This window comes from Hyaena hyaena, unplaced genomic scaffold (assembly GCF_003009895.1).
Source record: "Hyaena hyaena isolate Hyena2069 unplaced genomic scaffold, ASM300989v1 scaffold_331, whole genome shotgun sequence".
Lineage (NCBI taxonomy): Eukaryota > Metazoa > Chordata > Mammalia > Carnivora > Hyaenidae > Hyaena > Hyaena hyaena.
The window spans coordinates 1425510-1451423 of record NW_024080965.1 but is presented as its reverse complement, the minus strand read 5'-3'; the positions used below and the strand labels follow the sequence as shown (position 1 = coordinate 1451423).

The window sequence follows — 25914 nt, the reverse complement described above, 5'->3', positions numbered from 1 at the left end:
AGATGGCATCTTAAATTCAGAGAAATACAGTATTATAATGAGAAGTATAAGAGAAACCCAGTATCACTATTATACCAGAGAAATATAATAACAAGTATTAATTGGTTGAACAGTGCCTATTCCTGGAATTTTACACATTAATCCAGGAAACAGAACAGGAAAAATCAATGAACCATTTACAAAGGATGTCTAAAAACTGGGGGTCCCTGAGTGGATCAGTTGGTTAGGCATCTGGCTTTTGATTTCAGCTCATGATCTCATACTCTGTGAGTTTGAGGCCTGTATCAGGCTCTGTACTAACAGTGCTGAGCCTGCTTGGGGGTTCTCTCTCTCCCCTCTTTTCTGCCCCTACCCCACTCACACTCTCTCCCAAAATAAATAAATAAGCTTTAAAAAAAAGAATGTTTAATAACTTAAATTTACATTGACTACGGGAGAATTTTCAGCGACTTGAGAGTAAAAAACCATCACTTATGAGCTCCTTCTAAATGTCAGAAAAAATACATACATTTCACTCATCCTCAACCTCCTAACTTTGAAGGTAGGTGTTATTAATTCCACTTTTTAGATGAAGATCAAGAAAGTCTGGTCCTGTCCCAAGTCACACAGCTAGAAAATGTCACAAATGATCAGATTTGAAAACCTATTAGTTCTATTCTACACTCCCTCCTGAAAGTAAGCACTAATGCTAAAGATAAAAACAATTGGGGCGCCTGGGTGGCTTAGTCGGTTAAGCGTCCGACTTTCGCTTAGGTCGTGATCTCGCGGTTCGTGGGTTCGAGCCCCGCGTCGGGCTCTGTGCTGACTGCCAGCTCAGAGCCTGGAGCCTGTTTCAGTCTGTGACTCCCTCTCTCTCTGACCCTCCCCTGTTCACGCTGTCTCTCTCTCCTAGAAATAAATTTAAAAACAAAAAACAAAAAAACATTAAAGATAAAAACAATTGTCATCTAAGACTGGAAGAAAGTTGTTTTCAGTTTGAGCAACTGGAGCATCATGGAAGATCAACATATCCCTTCTATGTTAGAAACTAACAGAGGACATAAGTAGGAAGGAGAGGACTAAGCAAGCTTCTTGAGTGGTATAAGAGCCCTGAGAATGGAAATTCATGAGAGTTATTTCATCCCAAACCGTAAATATGAAGTTAATTCCAGCTTCAGGAAAAATTCAGAACTAGAACTGACCACTCTGAATATAACTTTTGGAGCCAATTATGTAAAGGTCTCGGGACTTAAAATTTGACATCACTAAGGCAGAAGGTATTTTGCCCTAAATCCTTCTCACTGTGATTGCAAATTTGTAGAAATACCTACGGTTTACTTGACAAGACCTATGCCTGAAACCAAATCTTCCTCTTATATCAACATCAGCCTGTCTAGCCTGAGTTCACCAAGCCCACTTGGAAACTCTAGGTTGTACCGTCGACTCCCCGTAAGTGGCCCAATTCCTTTCAGTTCTGGTCCTAGGCAATTTCCCTTCTTCTTACTGGCCTGTTTCAATTCCATACTTCTGACATTCCAGCATGCCTTCTGCTGGGATATTGTCTTGAAACTGAGTCTTGACACTGCATACCCTGAGGTAGGATTTACAAGACACCTATGAGCCATGAAGTACTTACTTGTCATCATGCTTCTATTTTATCAGGACAATTGGTGCTAATTATTATTTTGGGCTTGTATATATATTCTTTTAAGACGTTTTATTAAGATACAATTCACATACTGTAAAATTCACCCACTTAAGTGTACAGCTCAGTGGTTTTTTAGAAAACAGAGTTGTGCACTCATCACTGCAATCTAATTTTAGGATATTATTGTCACTCCACCCCCACATCCAAACTCTGTGCTCATTTGCTGTCACTTTCCAGACCTAAGCAACCACGACTCTGCTTTCTGTCTCTATAATAGATTTGCCTATTTTGGACATTTCATATAAATGGGATCATATAATATGTGCTCTTTTATATCTGGCTTCTTTCATTTAGCATGTTTTCAAGGTTCATCCACATTGTAGGATGTATTCATTCCCTTTTTATGGCCAAATAATATTCCATTATATGGCTATTCCACTTGGTTTATCCATTCACCAGTTGATAGACATTTGGGTTGTTTCTGATTTTTGGCTATTATGAATTATGCTACTATGAATATTCTTATATAAGTTTTTGTGTAGACATAGGTTTTATTTGTCCTGGGTATATATGCCTTGGAGCAAAATTGTTGGTCATATGGTAATCTTAAGCTTAGCATTTTGAGGACCTGCCAAGCTGTTTTCCAAAGTGGCTGCACCATTTTACATTCTCACCAGAAATTCATAAAGATTCTAACTTCTCCATATTATTTAAGTACTTGTTTTTATCTGGCTTTATTTTAGCCATCATAGTGGGTATGAAGTGGTATCTCATTTTGGCTTTATTTTGCATTTCTCTGGTAACTAGCGATCGTAAATGAACTTTTTGTTTATTGGCCATTTGTACATCTTCTTTGTAGAAATGTCTGTTCAAGCCCTTTGCCCATTTTTAAATTGGGTTATTTGCTTTTATTGTTGAGTTACCAGAGTTCTTTATATATTATGGGTACAAATTCCGTATCAGATATGGTTTGCAAATATCTTTTGGGTTATCTTTTCACTTTTTTGATGCTGTCCTTTGAAGCACAAACGTTTAAATTTTGATGATGTCTAGATTATCTGTTTTTGTTGTTCTTTGTGCTTTTGGTGTCATTTCAAGAAACTACTGCCTAACTCAAGGTCATGATTTACTCCTATGTTTTCTTCTAAGAGTTTTATAGTTTTAACTCTTATATTTAGGTCTCTGAGCCACTTGGGAGTTAATTTCTGTGCATGGTTTAAGGAAGAGGTTCAACTTCATTCTTTTGCATATGAATATCCAGTTATCCCAGCTCCATTTGTGGAAAAAAACTATTCCTATTAAGTCTTGATGGCTTTGTTGAAAAATCAACGACTATGTGAGGTTTCATTTCTGGATCCATTTCTAGATCTTCAATCTATATGTCTATCTGTATTGCCAGAGTCACACAGTATTAATTACTGTAGTTTTTCAGTTTGCTTTTTTTCCTTCAAGTATAATTGTTTTTAATAAAGAGAATTACAAATAATGGAAAAATCAGCTCTGAAGGTCCAAATAACTTGTTTTTTCCAATGTTTATTTTTGAGAGACAGACAGGGAGAGAGAGAGAGAGAGAGAATGCAAATGGGGGAGGGGAAGAGAGAGGGAGACAGAGGATCCAAAGCAGGCTCTGCACTGACAGCACTGAGCCTGATGTGGGGTTTGAACTCACAAGCTGCAAGATCATGACCTGAGGTTAGACATTCAGCTGACTAAGCCACCCAGTTACTTCTTTAAATAGTAGTATTAGTATTCTTTTAAACACTATTACATAAAGCATGATGGAGAAAAGAAATTTTGCTTTATAATTAGAAAACTCACAATAGAACTTCCCATGAGAAACAAAAACAAAAACAAGCCATTTTGAAAATAAACACAGTCCATGCCACGCCAGTATAAAATGAAACCCGGTGTCTTCAAAGAGACAAAAACTTCTTCCCAGTATTTTCTCTATGGTTTCTGACATTGGTGAAACTTTCAGATTCAAAGGTTGCTGAGCTCTTCTGATTTTGCTCCTTCAGTATCTGTTTTTTCACTACTCTTGTCCCTGGATTTCTCTTCTTTCTTAACATCTATTTTTTTTTTTTTTTGTCCTCAGTCTCCTTCCTGTCTTGAGTCTAGCATTCTTTGCTTTTTCTTCACAATAGCCACAGTTCTACGATCTCCTGTTCCTTCATCCTCAGAATCTGAGAAACCCCCATCACAAGTTATCTATTTATCTGATGTTCAAATAGAAATTCTCTTATCTGAATCTTCTCCATCTTCATCTCTACTGTCTTCATGAACAGCATCTTCTGACATAGTCTGCATCTGGATACCATGTGCATGAGGTAGCATGTGTAAATTTTTGAATAAATGCTGTTTTATCTTTTCCATAAATTCTGTATGTTCTGGTTTGTCATGTCTGAAGAACTAATATGCAGTTTGAAGACTGGTACAAAATACTCAAAGCAATCATTATTTGGCAATTCACTGGGAACTTCACAATTAAGGGCGGCTGCAGTCACATATGTTCAATATCAAGCAACATTACAGATTGTCTACCCATTTCCCCCAAGTCATCAGTTAATGGCAAATTGAAAGTTTTTACAGCTGCTCCACATTTAGCATGACCTTCGGCCATTGTATTGAAGCAACCGTGTCTCATCAAACAATGAGTCTACACCACACTGTAACCACAGCACTAGAGCTGATACATCTTATCACTTTTGAGATAACATGCTTACATATCTGCCCATATGACTCATCATCTATACCATCTCTCATTGGAAAGTTGACAGCAGATTATTTGCCTTTTCTTGCACCAAGGTCCCTCAAGTCTCCTGTTCCAGGTAAGTATTCCCCATATTTATGGAATGATACAGTCATTACATGGTCTGTTACATAAAAAGATTCTTGAGCACCATCACCACGATGAATATCAAGAATAAGATCTAAGACTCTCTGATGATACTTCAGTAATTCAAGGGTGGCAAGTATAACATCATTAACATAATGGAATCCTAATTCTTCAGATTTCTTAGCATGATGTAATCCTCCAGCCCAGTTAACAGCCAACAGTTTATGGTTGGTTGAACTTTAAAGCCCCAAGGACTAGTTGAAAGCTGACAAAACTCAGAGTCCATGAAATTCTGGACAACTGTCTCCATCACCAAATTTCTTCATCTGCTTACTATAGTCAGACAAGCTCATTTTACCTGGTCTTCCTGAATGCAGACATTTGAGGTACTCATCACTGTGGTATTTTGTCATTTCTTCAGCTGTGGTTTTATGGGAACTGTGTACTTCCATTTCTATATAAGCCATAAGTTTGCAGAAAGTTATAGGTCATGAGGATTCTATGAGATTTCATAGGCTCACCCTGTCCATAATAGTAATTTCCAAGATCACCATCTTGGTATTAGATTTTCTTCTTGCTACCAGTCTAATAGAAGGCCATGTATTCCCAGGCAGCTGCTGGCTCCCAGTTCCAGCTCCCCCTCTCCCTCTCCTTCTGGGCCTCAACCCAATTCAGGGGTGGCAGTGCCAGAGAGAAGGGCAAGCTGAAAGGTAGAGAGAAGAGGGTGATGGGAGGGCTCAAGAGCACCTAGTGTATATAGTAAAATATTGACAGTGATTATCTCTGTAGGGCAAGATTTTTATTTTTTGGGTTTGCTTTTCTCCATTTCCCATTTTTTATGTTGAACACTTATCATTGTAATTAGAAGCAAAACATATCAACTGTTATTTTTGGAAATACCAATCAAATAATTGGATAGGATAACAAGGAAAAAAAAATGTGTGCTGACCAATCCTAAGCTGTTTTTATGACCTTATGGGGAATAGTAGCTGGGAGCCAACCAACCAGCTTCTGCACAGAGGCAAAGGTATGTGGGGCTCTGAATTTCAGGGGGGAAGAAAGAAGATAAAGCAGCCAAGATCTTTTTGATGGCCCCTGGCTTCAGGAATCAGAAAATTAATAATGGTTAATAGTTTGCAAAAAAGAAAGAAATGCATACATTTTGTTTTGGCAAAGTCTGTATTACAAAGGGGAGATAACAGACAAAAGTAGGCAAAAGCAAATTCCTTTGGTATCTGGTGATATATGACATCTGAATTGGACTTTCTTTGGTTTCTTTAAAAACCTGCATTGGAGGCACCTGGGTGGCTTAGTGGGTTAAGCATCTGACTCTTGGTTTCAGGTCAGTTCATGATCTCATGGTTGATGAGTTTGAGTCTGCGTAGGGCTCTGGGTGCACTGTTAGCATGGAGACTGCTTGGGATTTTCTCTCTCTCCCTCTCTCTCCTTCTCTCTCCCTCTCCCCTACTTGTGGTCTCGCATACTCTCTCAAAATAAATAAACAATAAGAAAAAAAAAACATGCATTATACTCAATTACCAAACACAAAATAATTCCTGGATGATTTACCTGATCTTACTGGTGTACAAACTTAAATGGCTTCACCCAGATTTGGAGAATTATAACAATTTGACTTGCCTGACTTGGCTATCACCAGTGGATTACTTAATTATGCCATAAATTCAGTGAAGCTAACAACTGTCCAGAATGTGCATATGTATGACTTGGGTAGATTTACTTGTATTAACCAAGGGGAAAAGGCACGAAGTATTCTGTTTACCTGAAGCTGCTATTTTTATGCAAAAAGTATCCTGGATCAAACTTCTCTGGGTTGGGAAACTCCTTGTAATTGAAAAAGACCAAAGACAGTAATGCAATACAGTAGTACCCTGGAACCAAGAAATGGAGAGTGAAATGATACTTTATCACACTTACCCTTGGTTCATAAAAAAAAAAAACACTCTTAATTATAGTGGATTGATTAGGCCTGAGCACTCTTAAACTTGCCTAATGGGTAATTTTCTAGAGTCATGGCTATTTTACACACACTTTCATACATTATCTTTTATTGAGTAATAAAATGGTTCTCAGTGGGGAGAACAACGTTATGGTCAGTATGCAGTGATTAATTGTTGAAAAACCAGGGTCTGCGACCCATATTGTCTAGACACGAACTTTGCTGGAATTGCTACCTCAAATCAGGGACTTACATATCACAATTTTTTCTTTCTGAATTCAGACGTGAATGGAAGAAAATGAGATATGAAATTTTATGAATCAAAACCCCACTTTCCTCACTTGTAAAATGGGGTGGGGTAACCAAAACAATAGGCTTTCTTCCTTTTTTAGAAAAGGTTTTTATGAAGATTAAATGACAAAATAATAATGATTGCCACAATTTATACTGGACCCATCACATTTACCTGACACTGTGCTTAGCTGTTTAGGAATCTTGTTTATCTTTCACTTCAACCATGTCCAGTAGGCTCTCTCTTTGTTCACAAGTATAAATGAGGAAACTGACATTCAGAAAGGAGAAATAATTTGAGGTTAGACTTTAGCAAGATGCATGATTAGAATTTGAACCAATTCTGATTATAAAGCACCTCTACTTAAGTGAAAGCTTCCTTTTACCATTTCTACTTTATTTTGTATTTGCTTAAACATTATAATTATTGGAGTAGGTATTACATGTACATGGTATAAAATACTTAAAAATATACAGAAGGGTGTAAAGTAGAAATGAATCTCTTCCTATACTTTTCTAGTCTCCTTCTTGATGTAATCACTGTTATTCGCTTGATATGTCTTTTGGGAGATAACTTATAGATAAAAAAACAAGAAAGACACACACATATACAAACCCATATTCACACAGCAGCATCCTATGGCATTCTGTTGCTTGCTTATTATTCTACTTTATTAAAGTAAAGGAATCGTAAAAGATCTTTTTAAATGAACATCCAGGGATCTTCCAGTCTTTAAATATCATGAATATTACTATGATGAATATTCTTATTTGGGGGGAATTACTCATGAAGGACATGTTCTTAGCAGTGAAAGTACTTTTTAAATTGTGTATTTAAAATTTTGATAGGTACTGCTACATTGCCTTCTATAAGGGTATTTTACAGTTTACCATTCTGTGTGTATATATTTGAGCCACCAAGAATACATTTCCATGTAACATGTGAGGTAGGGGTATTTTTTCCAACTCCTCCAGAATTTTCCAACCTCTATTGAATAACCCATATTTTTCCTCTAGATTACAAGGAAAAGGCATCTTTATCATGTGCTAAGTTTCCATATATAATTCAATTTATTTCTGTACTTTGATTAAAGAAACTATAGTACACTACTTCAATAACTGATTTTTTTATTTTAATATTTAATATTAGGTAGGGCTGTTGTGACTTTTAAAAATTTCCCTATCAAATTTGGGACATTAGATCGAAAAAAATATCTGGTTGATATTTTTATTGAGATCTCATAAACATATAAATTTATTTTGGGATAATTGCTATTTCTTCCTTCCCATAGAGTAAGTTCATTTATTAAAAATCTTACATTTCTAAGTTTATTTTTTTCTATAAACCTTGAGATTTCTTTATTCCTAAGTATTTTATCCTTGTTTTCATTTATTTATTTTTTAAATGTTTATTTTTGAGGGGGGTGCAGAAAGAGAGAGGGAGACAGAGAATCCCAAGCAGGCTCCATGCTGTCAGCAGAGAGCCTGATGCAGGGCTCGAACTCACAAACCACAAGATCATCACCTGAGCTGAAATCAAGAGTTGACTGCTCAACTGACTAAGCCACCCAGGTGTCCTGTCCTTGTTTTTATTATTAAAAACTTGTCTTCATTGTATTTGTAAAGGTTTTATTTTAAGTAGGGCAGCAATTAATTTTAATAATGTATACCTAACCAATGCATGATTCTATTTTTGCAATCATGTTCAGATGATTTTCTTGTATTTTCCAGGTACAATTATATCATCTACAAATTTGCCTCCTAAAAATTTTTTATCTCATTCCCTTTTTCTAATTCTACTAGTGGTAGATAGGCTTGTTTTATTCCTGATATCAATGGGGATCCTTTTATAAAGTCTTTTATCAATTAGCATGATTTGAGATGTATGTTTTCTCTGGCTAACGGGGCATTTATCTATTCCCATTTTATTAAGGGCCTAAAAAATTAAAAATGGATGTTAATTATCAAAACATTTTCTGTGCAAGTGAGACTATCATGTGATTGTCTCCTAAATTCTATTTATTCTATTTTACTAAACTAGATTTCCTGGTGTTAGACCATGCCTGTGTTTCTAATTATTTTCACCTGGTGGTGGTATAGTATTTTTTTTATTTTTTATTTTTTTTAATGCGATGCTAGACCATGTGTTAGTAGACTTTTGAGTTGATATTTTTAAGATTGGTAGTTGTTTCTGTTTTGTAGTGTTTTGGTCATGCTTGGCACCTTTTCTTCCTCTTCTATTCTTTGGAACTGTTTAAATGTAAAACCCAATCCCTTGGGGCACCTGGATGGCTCAGTCAGTTAAGCATCTGACACTGTTCTGGCTCAGGTTAGGGTCTCAGTTTGACAGTTCAAGGCCTGCGTTGTCAGGTTCCTCGCTAACTTAGCACCATTAGCGCGGAGTCTGCTTGAGATTCTTTCTGCCCCTCCTCTGCTCTCTCAAAATAAACAAACTTTAAAAAAAAACACAAAAAACACCAACCCCTGTTAATCACTACAGAACACTGACTACATCCTCAGTGTGCATGTAAATGTACTGGTAAATGCAAAGTGCTCTACAAATATTAACTGTTAGAGGCAGCAATATCACAAATGTCATGGCATGTGAAGTCCTGAGAGAGAATTCAGATGAAAGGTTGACACTTGGCTTGATTATCTTAGAGCTGCTGACACATTTTGTTTTTTTAAAAAAAATCCATCATGAAAAATCAGATTCCAGTTCCTATGTGATTCTTATTACTAGAAATCACTGCTCCCTTAATACGTTCTGTATCAGTGGAGAGGGCCTTAGAAACCCCAGATCAGCCTGTCCCACTCTATGAAGGCAGAAATCCACCCCAACAATTACCATGCACAAATCATTATGCTAGGTGCCTAAACATGTTGTTGAACCCACTTGAATGCTGTAAGGATGTATAAACAGGTTCATAGATGTTAGGTAACTTTCCACGGTTACACATAAAGTCCTGACATACACACTCTAGCCTAATCTCTATGTCCTTCTTTTTTTCCCACTACTCACTTTCCTTCATTTCACATTCACCCTTTTGTTCTTTCATGCAACAAAACTGACCAGCACCTATGGGCCAGGTGTGAGCAACAGAAAACACTCCAAAGAAGAGCAGAATCACACTCCCTGCCCCCAGAGAGCTGAACACTTATGAAAACAGACACTAAACAGGTAATGTGAAGTGTGTGAAATGTTACAAAGACAGAAATGTGGACTGCTGACGAGCCAGCAGTGTAGGGTGACATGTCTGAAGACTTCTGAAGACTCACTAGAAGATAGCAAAGGGAAATTAGAGCTATATGTAAGGGGGGAAAATTGGCGAGGTGGGTAGAACAATATATGCAAACAGACAGAGAGAAAACACATTCAAGGACCCAGGCTGGAGAGGTCAGTGGGGGCCAGATCACAGAGAGCCTTGTATGCACACATCTGGGACTTAATCCCAAAGCAACAAGCCACAACTTCAAATTCAGAAAATTCCTTCCTCATAGCAAGAGGCAGAAATCACTTAGTTTTGAATCACTTCAATTTAATACCCACCAAAGCTTACAGGATAATTGGTTTGAATTAGTTAAATTTCCCTAGTTTGCAGCAGCAGATGTGAGATACCACGGGGTTGGATTCCACAGGAACCCAAGTAAAGGGCTGCTTTCTCTGAAACACCCCCTTATTGAGCCCCGCTGCCCCAACATCACTGTGAAGTTGTTCCCTACGAGGGAACAGTGAGAGCTTGGGAAGAGCAGGTCTAGGCCTGGCTCCTGGACTAATACCTGAATTAGTAAAGTTAGTTCTAGTTTGTACAGTTTGCCCTTCCTCTTCCTCAGTACAACTGCTTCTTCCTTTCCTCCCTTCTTAGAGCCACTCAGAAAGGCTCCAGCCTCCCTCTTTCCTCTTCTGCTGCTGGCCACATCCCACCAAGAATCAGAACATTCCTTGTTACATTCTGTGAGTTAGGAAGAGTAGAAGCCCTGCTTTCAAGATTCTTCTACCCAGGAAGCAGTACTCTGAATGTAAGGAAAGCCTCTACAGTTGAATAAGCTAGTAAATAAATTGGTTACCTAGCTGAAATGGGCAAGACAGCCTTAGGTTGAAGACATGTGAAGACAACAGAAAAGAATGGAGACATCAGGAAAAAATACAAATCACTGATAGTAAAATAATTTTATTTAGTTTTCTTTTTTAAAAAAGGTAGCATTTCACATATAAATTTAGACTTCAAGATTACAGTGTATATTTGCCAAAAGGAACATCCCTGAAGGAGGGATAGACTTAGAGCCTGAGCGAGCACTGGGAAGCACACTCCAAGGAGTTTAAGCGGAAGTAGTTTCTTTACTTCACGCTAGTTCCCTGTTCCTCAACTCTGCCACCAGGGGGGCTTATAGAAAAACCCATATCCAACACTTTGGGGCAACAGCGGTTAGCTTATGGGAATAGGAAACATCTCTAGGAATGAAAGCACAAAGGTCAGTGACCCAAATTTCCCACAACAATCATTACCTATCTGTAGCGACAATACATGACAGGTGAAGAGTTTATTCTTATAATTCAAAGGTTCTTTGAAGGAGGGCTAGAGACCATAGGATTCATTCATAAAGAGACTGTATATATTAAGCAAAAATGAAAAAAGGATTCTCTCCGTATTACAAATGCCTCTCTACTATAAGGCCCAGGGGAAAGACCCACTCAAATCTGGGATTCCTTCCCCACAGAAAGTGTTTGGCACAACCCGCAAGCTGTCATGAGACTGACAGGACTGAGCGGAAAGATTTCTGGAAGTGGTCCCATGACTTCTCTGTCTGGCTTGAACACAGTATACATGAAAGGTGTTTTTACAAGCTGCACAAACTCAGGCTTAACTATGGGGCACGCAGTTTCAGGAAAGCTAATCTTAAGGGGAAAAAGGCCCAAATGAAATAGGTCTCCCACAGCCACAGGCTAACTTATAACTCACTCTATCATCCTCTCAAGGGATATTAAATACCCTGGCTGCCCAGGAAGTCAGGAATCCACTGACTTCCTAGGGAGGGTGAAAGCCAGAAAACAACTTTGATTTCAGCATCTCAGAGCCAGGAAAAAAGAAGACAAAGATGACCAAAGATGCTTTCTAAGTTACTCTGTCCCATACTATGAGGCTCCAGAAGAATATTGAGGAGAATCAGTGTGCTAGTAAAACCATGGCAGCCCTAGGATTCGGCCTTCAGGCAGAGGTACTGGGGCAAATAAATGTACCCCAAATCCAGTTTTAAAAATAAAAACTTCCTGCAATTATGATACAATACTGTGCAGTGAACAGCTGGGAACTGTATGCTGCTCCTATTTCCGGTTAAAGCCCTGTCTCGCTCTTGGCCAGCCAGAGCTGAGAGGTGACATAAAAGGAAGGAGTTGTCTGTGGCTAAAAGCCAGGCACCTTAATTACAAATGGCCTGGGGCAGTGACGCAGACAGTCATCATCCAAAGGAGGGGAAGCGGGGCCCCAGAGCTGAGGTTCAAAGCAAAGGTTTCATCTTACCCAGAACTTCAAACCAAGCTTTATCTCTGAGCCTACTAATGCAATAATAGCTAGTGATTAGGAATCCCTGGTTGGGTGGCAAGGTGCATATCCCAGCAGGCCACCAACTCAACTATAGGAAAAAAAGGTGCAAATAGTATCAAGTAAATCATTGCTCAAGTGGACGATCATTTCCTGGAGAACTTCAGTGGACTAGATACTAATCACATGGTTGAACGCTGGGACCAGACCCCAAAGAAAGCCTGGGCCCCAGGCATGATCGGTCTTTTTTACACTTAGCCCGTCCTGGCCATCTTCTCCGGCCTCCTATGTCTTGAATGGCTGAGCACACATTTCCCCGGGGACCAATGTAAACATTATTCAATAGATCTCTCAACTTAGAAAAACACAGCTTGTTATATAATTAATGTCTAACATTCCAGTGCAGGCAGTATCTTAGCATCAGACTTTCCCGGATTTATGAGTACCAGTTTAGAAAGGAACACACAGGATACTTGATAAACTGTGGCTGAAAAGAAATTGGGTGTCAGACAGTTGGCTCGACCCTGCAATCAGTTGGTAAGCCAGGGCTATCACAGGAGAGGCAGAACAGAGCACAGGTTATCTGTGAATCTGAAGAGTCATATAACCATTGTTCCCACTTAACCTCTTGGGCCACATCTTGATATGGGAGAACATTTCCACCTCTTGCATCAACCTGTGCTCTCCTTGTTTTGGATGGGGCTCTCTCCAGAGGGTTCAAGAGCCTCCTTAGAGAGGAGAGAGCTTTTTCTTCCAGTCCTAACATCTGAATATTTCGAAGCACAAGAGGAGTCCATGAACATGCTAGGGATGTTGCTGCCAAAGTAGATCTTACTGTTAGAAGCAATGGCCTGGTACCTTTTGAGCTCCAGATATTCCGGGGTCAATTTGTGCTGTGTGGGGGCAAACAAGAGCAAAGGTATCAGGATACTTTGGTCCAATAATCATCTGTCTCTTTCCTTACATACATTTCCCCTACTGCTCTGAAAATCACTACTCGACTCATTGCCAATGACCTTCTCTCACTCTGAGGTGTGGCTATGACCTTAATATATTTTAGACCTGAAGTTCCTGTATTACATAAGCTCCTGTGTCCTAACGTAGGGAGACGCTGTTCATTAAAAAAAAAAAAAAAAAAAAAAAAAAGGAAAAAAAGGATTGAGGAGGTGGGTTTTGGGGAAAAACCGTAACTAACATTTTTATAGTGACTTGGGCCTACAAAATACCTTCAGAGATACTTTCATATTTCATCTAGCGGAGTTCAACCTAGAATTAGTCTGGAATCTCTGCAGGTTCTCTTAAGAGGTAAACAGATCAACAAATGAGAATGACAGAGCTTCAAAGGGGCTGGGCTCATATCCTTATAAACTACCATTTGTGATTCTGCTTTTCTTGACCACATTCTAGAAGTGGAAAAGATCTCAAGAAATCACCTAGTCTGGCCTCTTTCCTCTACTTAGAAGCTAGATGTTTAAAGTGATTATGATATGGGGCGCCGGTTAAGTGTCCGACTTCGGCTCAGGTTATTATCTCACAGTTCATGAGTTTGAGCCCTGCGTTGGGCTCTGTGCTGACAGCTAGCTCAGAGCCTGGAGCGTGTTTCAGATTCTGTATCTCCCTCTCTCTCTGACATTTCCCGGCTCACACTGTCTCTCTCTCAGAAATAAAACATTAAAAAAAATTAAACTGATTGTGATAGACAGATGTTTGTCAATCACCAGATCTGTCACAGTTTTTGTTGTTGTTGTTGTAATTTAAATCATGGTACCAAGACATATCCAATCAAAATCTCTCAGGGTTTGCTATTAAAATTCATTACTACTATTCCCTGGAATATATTACCCCCAAAGCCTCTCAGAACCTTCTCTAGTAATCCTCTCCTCATCTCAAGTCCCTGGCCTGTCCTCTAGGCCAAAGTCCATCTCAGCCTTCATAGCCTCCCCACTCCCCAACACCTTCCACTCCTTGGGTCTACACTCTCTCCAGTTGATTCATATCTTCTGCTGAAACACTTCCATCAAATCTGGTCACAGTGCATAACCAAATTACCTCCTAATGCCTTATTAATTATAATATCAATATCAAAATAGCATTTTTCAAAATGGCATAAAACTGCTGCCCCTTTCAGCATAAGGCTAGCCTCAAGGACAAGGTCTTAATACTTGTGCCTGGCTAGCTTCTCCCGTAACAGATTTGGGTTGCTACTTTTAAAACCAGTTTTCTTATCTTGTCTCCACATTGACCAAACTCTTATTGTTTTCATAGAACTGTGTCTCCAATATGCTAAATTTACTTCTAAATGTATACAGGGTTTCAAAGTACTGACAACTCTCACTCTATCACCCTATCATAATCACGTCTTATCATTTCTTCTGAGTCCGCAGCATTCTGCTCCTTTCTAAATCGAAAGACTTTAACCCTGTCTATATCTTAAATCTTGACGCTAATCCTTTAAATCACACCAAACACTCTGGCAACTTCTTTCTCTACTCTTTCAATGTTCTAATCTTCAATATTCTCTCTGCAATTAATAACTTTATAAACCTTGGTCATATTCTTCCCTTCTCAGAATACACAGGGGTTCTAGTTGCCTCTTACCAATTCTGCTAACTAGGCCTGCATTCTCTAGACCTAAATTAACCTGAGTCCCTATACAAAAACTGTTCACCCATTTCACCCAACCTCCTATCTCAAACTGTCACATGTGAAATCCTTTACAGCTAGAATATTTTTTAAATCCAGTAAACAAGCAATATTCAGTTAGAGACTTTGGGAAACGTGTGTGTTGGGGAGGGGGTGTTGACTATTCATGAGATATGTTGTCTTCAACAATGAAAAATGTTGAAAATCCCACCTCAAAATGCCAAGAAAGTTTCCGATGAGAAACAATGTACTAAATGAACTAGCATCTGTGCAAAGCTACCTGGGAAGCAACTTTAAGTGGGTTTTTCTCATTACTCCTGTCCTTCCACAAGAAGACCCTCACCTTTCCCAATTAGTAAGCCCTGAGACAGTATGTACAGATGGATGATTTCTAGTATTTGAGCTATGTTTATAGATTTGCCTGCTTTTGTCCTACCTCCCCCTTTTATAAGGAACTATACAAAGTTCTCTCCCCAGTGAGTGTGTATTATGACTTGATAAGTGATTGGTTATTTCTAAAGTGTGTGATGGTAACTACCCTTCTTTGACACTGGATAAATCACCTCTATCACACTAGAGTCCCCCACAAAGAAAAGCAAAACCCTGAACACTATATTGTTAGTCTCGAGAGTGGCATGGAGAGCCAGTCACCTTGTTTGAGGTGGCATATTTGTGTGCAGCATAATACTCAGCATCTGCTTTCGCCTTCTCTCGAGCCAGAAATGCAGCATCTAGCAAGCAAAACAGAGTCAGGGTGTTTAAAACAAAGGAAAATTGCAATCTATTTCCTCAGCTGTGTAAGAGTTCACACTCTGTATTAAGTAGAGGTCTCTTTCTCCACTGAGTGATCTTACTTTATTCATTTATTTTTAAAGATTTTACTTTTTTTTTTAAAGTAATCTCTACACTCAACGTGGGACTCAAACTTAAGAACCCCACGATCCAGAGTCATATGCTCTACTGACTGAGTCAGCCAGGTGCTCTTCAATCACTTAAAGACATTTAACAGCATTTTAGTTTTCAAAACCCAGTCCCCAGACTCTTTTCCAAGGGGAATACTATTGTCATTGTTGAAGAACTCTCAGCTCATCAGAGTGTGCTTCATTTTCACCTAGAGCTGCTCCTTTCCTCTACCCGTCATCACCCAAAAGCGCTCACACCCTACCCAGGCTCCAGGCTTCAAGTAAAATAAGGAGGTCCAGACATGAAAGCTCTGCTCTATGTATTACACTGTTCCTCCAAACTGGATTGAGAATCAGTTAATGCAGAATGACAGGAAGCAGCAGTAGCAAAAGAGGTTGAATGTCTAGTGTTCAAGACTGTAAGCTCAGAACATCAACATCTCCCTACATGAAATCTAGGAGTTTGAGAGCCTTTTATGAAAACTGGGGCTGCTTTTCTCCTGGCTAAATTTTTTCGTTATTTTTTTTTTGGCTGACAGGTAGGAAAGAAACGAGTAGTGGTGGTGGTTTCTTATATATTCTTTACAACTGATTATGGATAATTCTCATACTTTGCCCGAGGACAAAGTGGCAGCTAATAAGCCGTAACTTAAGGGCAGGAAATTGAACAGATGAGTTACCTACAGTCAACAACCAAGAGCAAAACACGTAATAGTAATTGGAAAAAAAAAAAAAAAATCTGTCTATGAGAATAGCAGGACAGCCACTTCCTCCAGACCAGATTATTCTATGGCCCTCCCATCCACCATAATAAAGAGCCCAATCTCTGAAGCAGAAAGATAGTTCAAGACAGTCGGACACTCTTTTCTCTCTGATGTACCTTCAATTTCAGAAATGCGCTTTTCAGTTTCTTTCTCCATCACCTTCTGCTGAAACCGAATTTTTGCCACTTGTGCAATCTTCTCTGCTTCTATAATTATACACAAAAAAAGATACATTCAAAAACATTTCTCTAGGTCTGGAAATACTTAGAATTAGCAGCATATAGTCTTAACATTTAATTATATAAGGTTTTATGGGCTGTTTCATTAAGTTTTAAACATCCAGACCGTAAACAACTCAATAAAAAAAAGGAATTTATTTCCTATTTCATTGTTGACAGTGCTGGTTTTGTGAGAAATGGGAGTACAAAAGGTAACAGTTCCAGTCCTTCATGGGATTACACAGCAGCAGTCCACAAGCTAATGGGGAAAATGATATTCATGAAAAGTACTCAGAACAAAAACAGAGCAAAATAAACTCATGGCAACACAGGACAATCTTATAAAATGGCAGGAGAAAGAAGGAATAAAGACGGTAAGTTAAACCAAGAAAGGCTTTGTGGACGAAATCTTAAAGAAAATAATGGACATGACCTAGAAGGACATGGCAAAAGGTGTAAAGACAAGAAGAACAAAGAAGCAGTCACAATGAAGGTGATTACGGAGCCAGGTGACAAGAGAAGACAACAAATAATGAGAATAGAAAGAATACTAGAAGACCTTCATCTTGAGTAATAGTTTGAAGAATTTAGCTTTACTATACTCAGGATCAACCGTTAAGTTACCAGTAGGGAAATGACAAGATGAAAATACTATCAGAGAAGGAGAATTCTGACTTCTGTAGAACATAGAAGAGAAAGCAGGCTAATTCATCTGACACTATGAAAACAAGTGTTGGGGGTGAACACGTTGGTCGCAGCAGGCAACTACAGGCAGGGAAAACCAAACATCCTTAAGTGCACCAGTGGTCTAACCAAATGATCCAGGACCAGGGAAGAAAGACCCTTATTACACTTTCAATTCAATCACTGCGATTCTTGAAGAACAGTCTCAGTTCTCCTTTTCAGCCAAAGAGGGGGAGTATTTTAACACATATTGTCTCTGTCCCTGGGGAAAGCGTATAATAGAAAAAAAATTTCTGTTTTCCTATTTCCAGAAGATCCAGTATCCTTTAGCACTGACCCCAGTGCATACTTCCCTATCTCCTCATTAGCATAAAATCAACTTATATCACTCCACCTCCCAAATAGACTACGATGTTCAACTGGGAATAACAGAAGACATTTGGAGCTTATAGCTATAACCCAGAGAATCATGTCTCAATGTAGGGAGACTGTTGTAGTCATCCCACTTGATGCTATTCTCTGACATGTAGAAATGAACCTGAGTTGGGTTCTAGTTCTAGAAAAATGGTGGAATAGGCTGATGAGAAAACCCTTCAGCTAACACCACCTTAAAATATAGTAACTTTTTTAAGTGAGTGGCTGAGATTATAAGAAAGAATGAGAGATCTTCAAGAGACATAAGCAAAGGAAGAGCTGAGAGCTGGTATAGTGGCAGTCCTGGAGGTGGTTATTAGACAAGTTAGGGAGATGGACCTGGGTTGTTTCCCATTCAGGGCCAGGAGGTGAGGCCTTGAGATATTAGAACTGGGACTCCTATATAAAACTGACACCAATAAAGGGCTTCAATTCCATTGAGACTAAAAATCTCTACCCACCAGCCCAGTGAGGAGAAGTAAGCTTCTCTCTACCTAGACAAACACCACAGTGAAACTGGAACACCCAAAGGCAGAGAAAAATTATAAAAATAAAAAGAGAAGAGGAGGCCAAACAAAAATGAAATAATATCACCACAGTGACAAAAAAAAAAAAAGTAAGTTCTAAGTTGGGCTTAGAACTGTAGGTTAAACTACTAATTCAAGAATGAAATAAGGGGCGCCTGGGTGGCTCAGTCGGTTAAGCGTCTGACGTTGGCTTGAGGTCATGATCTCACGGTTCATGGGTTCAAGGCTCGCGATGGAGCCTGCTTCAGATTCTGTATCTCCCTGTTTCTCTGACCCTCCCCTACTCACGCTGGCTTTCTCTCTCTCTCTCTCTCAGAAATAAATAAAACATTAAAAAAATTAAAAAAAGAGAATGAAATAAAATAATTTTGGACCAAGGAAGAATGAGTAAGTTATCCATTTCTTCGCATTGAAAAAACAACAACAACAGTAATAAACTAGTAGAAAAAAGAATGAATTGTCAAAAACAATGGAGAGGGAAAAAATTAAGTAATGCCTACAGATCAAAATGGATATTTACTGTAAGAATGATAATAGTAATAAATAATAAGGGAATAAAAAGAACATAAAACTAAAATACAAGGAAACTACGTAAAATTGAGGGACAGTGATAAGAAAGCATTCTAAGGTTTTAAGAGGATAGAATGATTAGCTTTTGACTCTGTCAAATCAGGTATGCTTATTAACATTTTATAGGCAATGACTAGTTATACATTCTAGAAATGATATAAACTTCCAATTAAGTAAAGAATAAAGGAAATCCAATCAATTCAATACCAATCGGAAAAGAGTGAAAAAAGAAGCAAAGGAAAAAATGCATGGTAAATAGCACAAAATTATAAGATACAAACAAATCCAAATATAACAGTAACCACAATAAGTATAAAAAGACTAAACTCACCAGTTAAAAGACAGATTCTCACATTGGATAAGATAACAAAATCCAGCTATATGCTGTTTACAAGAGACACACCTAAAACATAATGACATAGAAAAGTTGAAAGTAAAAGGATGGGAAAAGATACATCAAGAAAATAACTAACCAAGAGAAATCTGGCATAGTTATAATTTCATTAGACAAAATAGATCTTAAGCCAAAAAGTATGTCTGGGATAAAGAGAATTATTACATAACAGGAGCAATTCTCCCAAGAGATGTAACAATCCTGATTGCTCTTAATGATACAGCTCTAAATAATGTAAAGAAAAAAAATTACAAGTCAACAAATCTATGGTCATGGTGGGAGATTTTAACACCTCTCTCAGTAACTGATAGCTCAAGAAGGGAAAAATTATAATACAGAAGATGTAAATAACACAATTCATAAGCCTGACTGAATGAATATACAGAGAAAATGCATCCAACAAAAAAATAAAGCATTCAATCTTTTCAAGCACACATAGAACATTTACCTAAAAAATACTACATACTGATAGGCCACAAAGCAAAATTCCAACAAATACTTAAGAATCCATATAACAGATCATATTTCCTGACTATCATGCAATAATATTAGAAATCAACAATAAAAAGGTAGCCCCCTAAAAACCTATTCAATCAGAAACTGAAAAATATACTTTTACTACTTCATAAGTGAAAGAAATCACAATGGAAATGATTTTTAAAAAATTAAAATTTTTTTTAATGTTTTTTATTTATTTCTAGGAGAGAGAGAGACAGCGTGAGCAGGGGAGGGTCAGAGAGAGAGGGAGTGACAGACTCTGAAACAGGCTCCAGGCTCTGAGCTGGCAGTCAGCACAGAGCCCGACGCGGGGCTCGAACCCATGAACCATGAGATCATGACCTAAGCGAAAGTCGGACGCCTACCCGACTAAGCCACCCAGGCGCCCCTGATTTAAAAAAAATTAAAAATGAACACCAATAAATAAACTACATTTCAAAACGTGAATAGAAAGAAAATTTATAATCTTTCATGTTTCGATCAGAAAAGACTGAAAACTAAAAATGAAGTAATTCAAGAAGTTAGAAAAGAACCAGTAAGAAAACTCAAAAAAAAAAAAAAAAAGTAGAGGAATAATAAAAATAAGTGTAAATAATGTAATTCAAAAGTAAGCGACAATAGAATCAACCAAATCAAAATGTAGTTCTCTGAAAAGATGAATAAAGTATCACAGACCTCTGGCAAAACTCATCTAGCAAAAGAGAAGGCACAAAAAAACACAATACTAGGAATGAAAAGGGGGCATGCACATTTGGTAGCAGATTTTAGAAATTATAAGATAATTCTGCAAATTTATGTCCCCAAGTTTGAAATTTCTGATGTGAAACGATTTTCCAGAAAAATATAACTGCTCAAACTTAAAAAAACAAATACCTGAACAGACCTATAGTTAGTATAGAAATTAGGTCAACAGGCTAAATGTTACCACCAAGAACAAGCATACAAGAAAGCACAAACCCCAGTAGACTAAGATGGTTTTTACAAGAGAGTTCATTAAACCTACAAAGAAGATAACATATTTTATACAAAATGTTCCAAAACACAGAAAAGGAAGAATGTTCTCCAAATCATTTTGAGGCTAGTGGAACCATTAAAAGAATAAAACCAAAAACCAAAACAAAACACCTGGCAGTAAGAGTACAAAGAAAAATGATAAGCTGAAATTCATAAAATAAAAGTAAAAATGAAGACATATAAAAGTAAAAATTTTAAAGAAATGATCAGCAAGACATATAGAGAAATGCACTGAGGTACATCTCCTACATCATGATCAAATAGGTTTATCCCAAGAAAGCAAAATAATTCAGAAGCAGAAAATCTATTAATATAATTCACATTAAAAGCTTTAAAAAGAAAAATTAGAAAAAATATATAGAAAAAAAATTCTAAAAGTTTTAACATCCATTCATGATAAAAACTCCTGGCAGGCAAGAAACAGAAAGAAATTTCATGAACCTGATAAAAGTTAAGTACAGCAAACATCACTGAAACCATTTAAAGTTAGGAACAAGACAAGAATACTTGACGCAACCTTTCTTTTCAACACTGAACTCTTTAAGTCATAACCTTGAAACCAGGAAGATAAGAAGAGTAAAGAGGTACAGCACTACAAAGGAAAAACCAGAACTGTCCTGATCTGAAGATAGTTTGCTCACAAGAGACTATTAGAAATAATAGCATTTTCAGCAAGACTGCTAAACAACAACAAAAAAGGAACAACATACTTATACAAAAACAAAAACCAGTTAGAAAATGTGCACTTGTGGGCACAGGGTGTTATATGGGCACAGGGTGTTATATGGAAACCAACTTGACAATAAACTATTTAAAAAAAGAAAATATGCCTTCAAAAAAGACCCTACTTACAATGGCAAAAAGCTTGAGGAATACACAGGAATAAATCTGCAAGGAAGTGCCAGAACTTTAAGAAGAAAATTATGATACTTTTTGAAAGACATTTCTCATAAATGGAGAAATACAACAGATTTATAAGACTCTGTATAAGTCTGAATGAATGAATGAATGAATAACTAAATAAATAAAATGATTCTCTCCAAATTGACATGTATAGGTAATGTAATTCCAATCAAACCTCAACAAAGCATTTTGTAGAACCTGAGCTGGTTCTAAAATTTATAGGGATGAATAAAGGGCCTAGGATAGTCCAAGACAATTACAGGAATATTTAGGAACAGTGAAGAGGAATAGTTAAGGAGAAATTTGCTCTCCCAGATAGCAAGACTTAACATAAAAAGTGACAGTAATTAAAACAAGGTAATTCTGGAGAAGGACAGACCATGAAATTAAAATAAAATAGAGACCCCAGCAACAGAACAAATGATATACAGTATCTTGTTATATGATAGGTGTGGCATAAGAAAAAGTAGGTAAAATAATGAACTTTTCAATAAATAGCCTAAATTAACTGGCTTGCTATTTGGAAAAAATAAACTGAACTCCAATATCACACTAAACCCTGAAATAAATTCCAGATGGACTGAAGATTTAAATATGAAAAGCAAAACTTTAAACCCTTTAGAATAAAATTATTACTTTGGGGTTGGGAAAGAATTCTTAAACAGGATAGAAAAAGTACAAATCAGAATGGAAAAGGCTGATGAATTTGATTATATGAAAATTAACTACATATGGATGTCAAAGACATCATAAAGTTCAAACGCCACAAAGTAAGAAAAGATATTTGCAATGCCTAAATCTGGGAAAGGATAGTAATCTAGAAGACACAAAGAACTTTTATAAATCAGTTCAAAAAAAGTAATCAAATAAGGGGCTAATAATATATTAACAAGCAATTCACAGACAAAAAAAGAAACCTGAATGACCAATAAACAATAATCAACTTTACTAGTTAGCAGAGAAATACAAAATGAAATTATAGGATACATGTCCACCATCAAACTGACATAAAATTTAAAAGGTCTAATGACTCCTAGAATTGAAGAGGATATGCAGAAATGGGAATTCATTATGGCATCAAATGAATTGGAACTCAGACCCTGCTGAAGAGAAAGTAAAATGGTAGAATCACTTTGGAGAGCAATTTGGCAATAGCGTATGTTATAAATTTGAAGATGTATATACCCTATGACCCAGCAATTCTATTTGGAAGCATGTATTACAGAGCAGTGCTTCTTCAACTACCTATGGAACAGCAGCCCCCAACCCCTTTTTTTTTTGTATTTCAATTTGTTAGGAAACAATATTTTATAAATTATAATAAAAATTACTTGGAAAAATATTAAAAACAAAAACACAAGGTATAGTTTTTTATTATTAGATTCAACAGACACAAAATAACTATATAATGCTGTAAGAACTTCTGAGCACTCAGTGTCAGTTTCTGTCATCTCATTATGGATCAGAAACAAAAAGCCAGTGATATAGGACAGTGACCAACACTACATGTTGAGGAGCACTACCACTGGAAAGCTCCAAATATATGCACAAAGATACGTGGATACACTGATGTTACTGCAGCACTGTTCATAATAAGGAAAAACTAGAAACTAACTCTTCAACAGTAATCCATCAGAATGAACTGAGGTTCACTCATAGAATGAAAGCACAGCAGTTAAAAATAACTGTATCTACACATACCAATACGAATAGAACTCAAACATGTTGGTAAGATAAAGGCAAGCTGTGAAATAAAAGTTAGAGTTTGATACCATTTTTATGGTTTAAGACAATTCTACGAATTGTTTATTATTACACAGTTATAATAAAAATATAAAAATATGGACAGAAAGATTACATAAGCTTTAGAATAGAAGCTACTCAGAGAAGATAGTCAAGAAATAGGACCAGACAAGGGGGGGGCTTTCCAACAGATATATAAATTTATTCTTAGAAGAAAATATGACCTGAAGGAATGTGGCATATATTAAGCCTTTATTATTCTCTGTATATTTCTGCATATTCGAAATAGTTTATAAAACACTTCTTAAACTTTCAGCATCCCAAGGAACAAACAACTGAGAGATTAAGAGGGCAGTCCAACACACAGTATCCTAGAGTGTTTAGGAAGTCACTGTGATTCAAATAAGGTGAAAGCAATCCCGCCGTACTGTCGGAGATGGCATCTATTCATCCAGATAAAACTAAGTGCATGTCAACAGCAAGGATGCATGCTATAAAAACGAGCTTTGGCCAAAAAGCTTCCCATTCTTAAATTGTATGCAAACAAAAACTCTACTCCACAGAGGCTAGAGCTGCCCCAAAACCCTATCTATTTTCCTGGTCCTTGAGAAAAAGAGCAGTAGCAGCCATACATAGTCAAGAGTCAAACCACTTCATTAAGTACTGGCACCATCTACTTTTAAAGGCTGTAGGGCATCTGAATGAACAGAAGAGTTTCCAGAATTCTCCACTATGTTTGATGCAATCTTATTTGATCTTATCAATATCCATCATCAGACTGATAAAGAACAGGACAAATTCGTAACACATGTTCTTAGACATATCCAATTCAGAAAGAAATCAAAGTACCTATGACAGCCTTTTTCCTTTCTGTCTCAGCTTCTTTCTCCACAACCTTTTGTTTCTGTGCAGCTATAAGAAGTTTTGTCTTTTCAGCCTCCCTGTGAAGCAAAATATTGTAAAAATTAGAAATGATATGCAGTAATTCTGACTCTATGGTGTGTCAGAGAACCATTTGCAACAAGAACTTTCTGATCCATTACGGTGCCAAGAGAGGTGTTACCTTATTTTACTTATAATAAATCTGAGGCTGAAGGGTTAAATGATTTGCCCAGTCACCCAGATAAAGGAATCAAATTCATACATTTGAATTTAGTCTCACCTGTATCACAGAAAGGCCTGTGATCTGGAAGTACCCAGAGTATATAAATGCTTCTTTTACTGAGGCCTCCAGCTAGCCCATATAGCACTCGACCAATTAGCAAAATGCAACCACCCCTAGGCAGATGCAGTCCCTTAGGTACATGGTCTGGCAAGCAGAACAGAGCTGGATTTCAGCCCCTCCTCAGGTACTCTTGTGCAGTGGCCCTGTTTGTTGTATGGAAGATATAATTAGGTGGCAGTTATTAAGTAGGGAACTGGTGCTCAACATGAAAAAGACTTTTCTGAGAATCTGAGTATTCTAATAATGGAAATGGCTGGCCTATCACTAAGCATGTACAAGTGGTGACTGGGTGACCAGATGGCAAAAAAGGTGTATAAAAGATTACTATTAGGTGGGAGGTTAGATCTCAAGGTGGCTTTTAATTCTGGGATTTCAACAGTCTATAAAATTAGGAAAGAAAAGAGCCAGATTTATCTGAAAAGTAACTCCAAGAGTTTCCCCAAAACATTTCCCCCTAAAGATCTCTCCTTTCCTCCTGCCAAAATGGATAAAGACATAAAATGGCATTCTGGAGATTACAAATTATTTGAAGGCAGAGAACATACAGTCTTCATGTTTCCATCACGAGAAGCTATCATACTGAGAGCCTTAGATAACCTGAGCCATCAATTTAAAAAATTTTTTATACCAATGGATCAGACTCATGATCCACCCAGCCTGACACTCTGTGCTTTATAGCTTCAAAAGAGGAGATCCTTTTCTACAAATGAAAAGAGAAAATAAAACTCTGCATAATGAAAGATACAGACTTGGGAACAGTAAGGACTAAGCAGTATATTACCCAGGAAAAAGTATTATTACTTCTTGGACCCCCATACTTATACAATCTGTTGTATTCTTGACTTGTGCAAAGTTATTTTTCCAGCATTTCATATTTTTTCCTCTTAAAATACCAGCCAAATTTCCTAAAGACTTTTGTTTTTTCTTTCCACTACCCGTCATATAATAATAATACTGCCATTTCAACTACAATAGGTATTCCCCTAATATGGATCTTCAGAACACTTAAAAATGAATTTCATGTCAAGCAAGTAACTTCTCATTCCCAGCCAGCCCTGGACACAAAAGAGAAGACTACCAGGAGTCAGTTAAGGCAAAGCTTCCCAAAGAAAATTATAAAGACCTAGGTGTCATTTTGGATACACAACCACATAAAGATGAAAA

The 25914-nt window shown here is 37.3% G+C and overlaps 1 protein-coding gene and 1 pseudogene across 1 annotated transcript in view; both read right to left on the bottom strand.

The window, feature by feature from the left end:
• Positions 1 to 3487: 3487 nt before the first annotated feature.
• LOC120243178 lies at positions 3488 to 5063 on the bottom strand (annotated as a pseudogene).
• A 5800-nt stretch (positions 5064 to 10863) lies between these two features.
• The window catches only part of ERLIN1 (ER lipid raft associated 1), a 39422-nt gene continuing 24371 nt past the window's right edge, over positions 10864 to 25914 (bottom strand). The window contains exons 9-12 of the mRNA XM_039249291.1: positions 24375 to 24466; positions 16677 to 16766; positions 15546 to 15625; positions 10864 to 13144 (exon numbers count right to left, since the gene is read on the bottom strand). Of these exons, the coding sequence (XP_039105222.1) occupies positions 12923 to 13144; positions 15546 to 15625; positions 16677 to 16766; positions 24375 to 24466 (484 nt within the window). The 3' untranslated portion in view covers positions 10864 to 12922. The remainder of the gene's footprint in view (positions 13145 to 15545; positions 15626 to 16676; positions 16767 to 24374; positions 24467 to 25914) is intronic.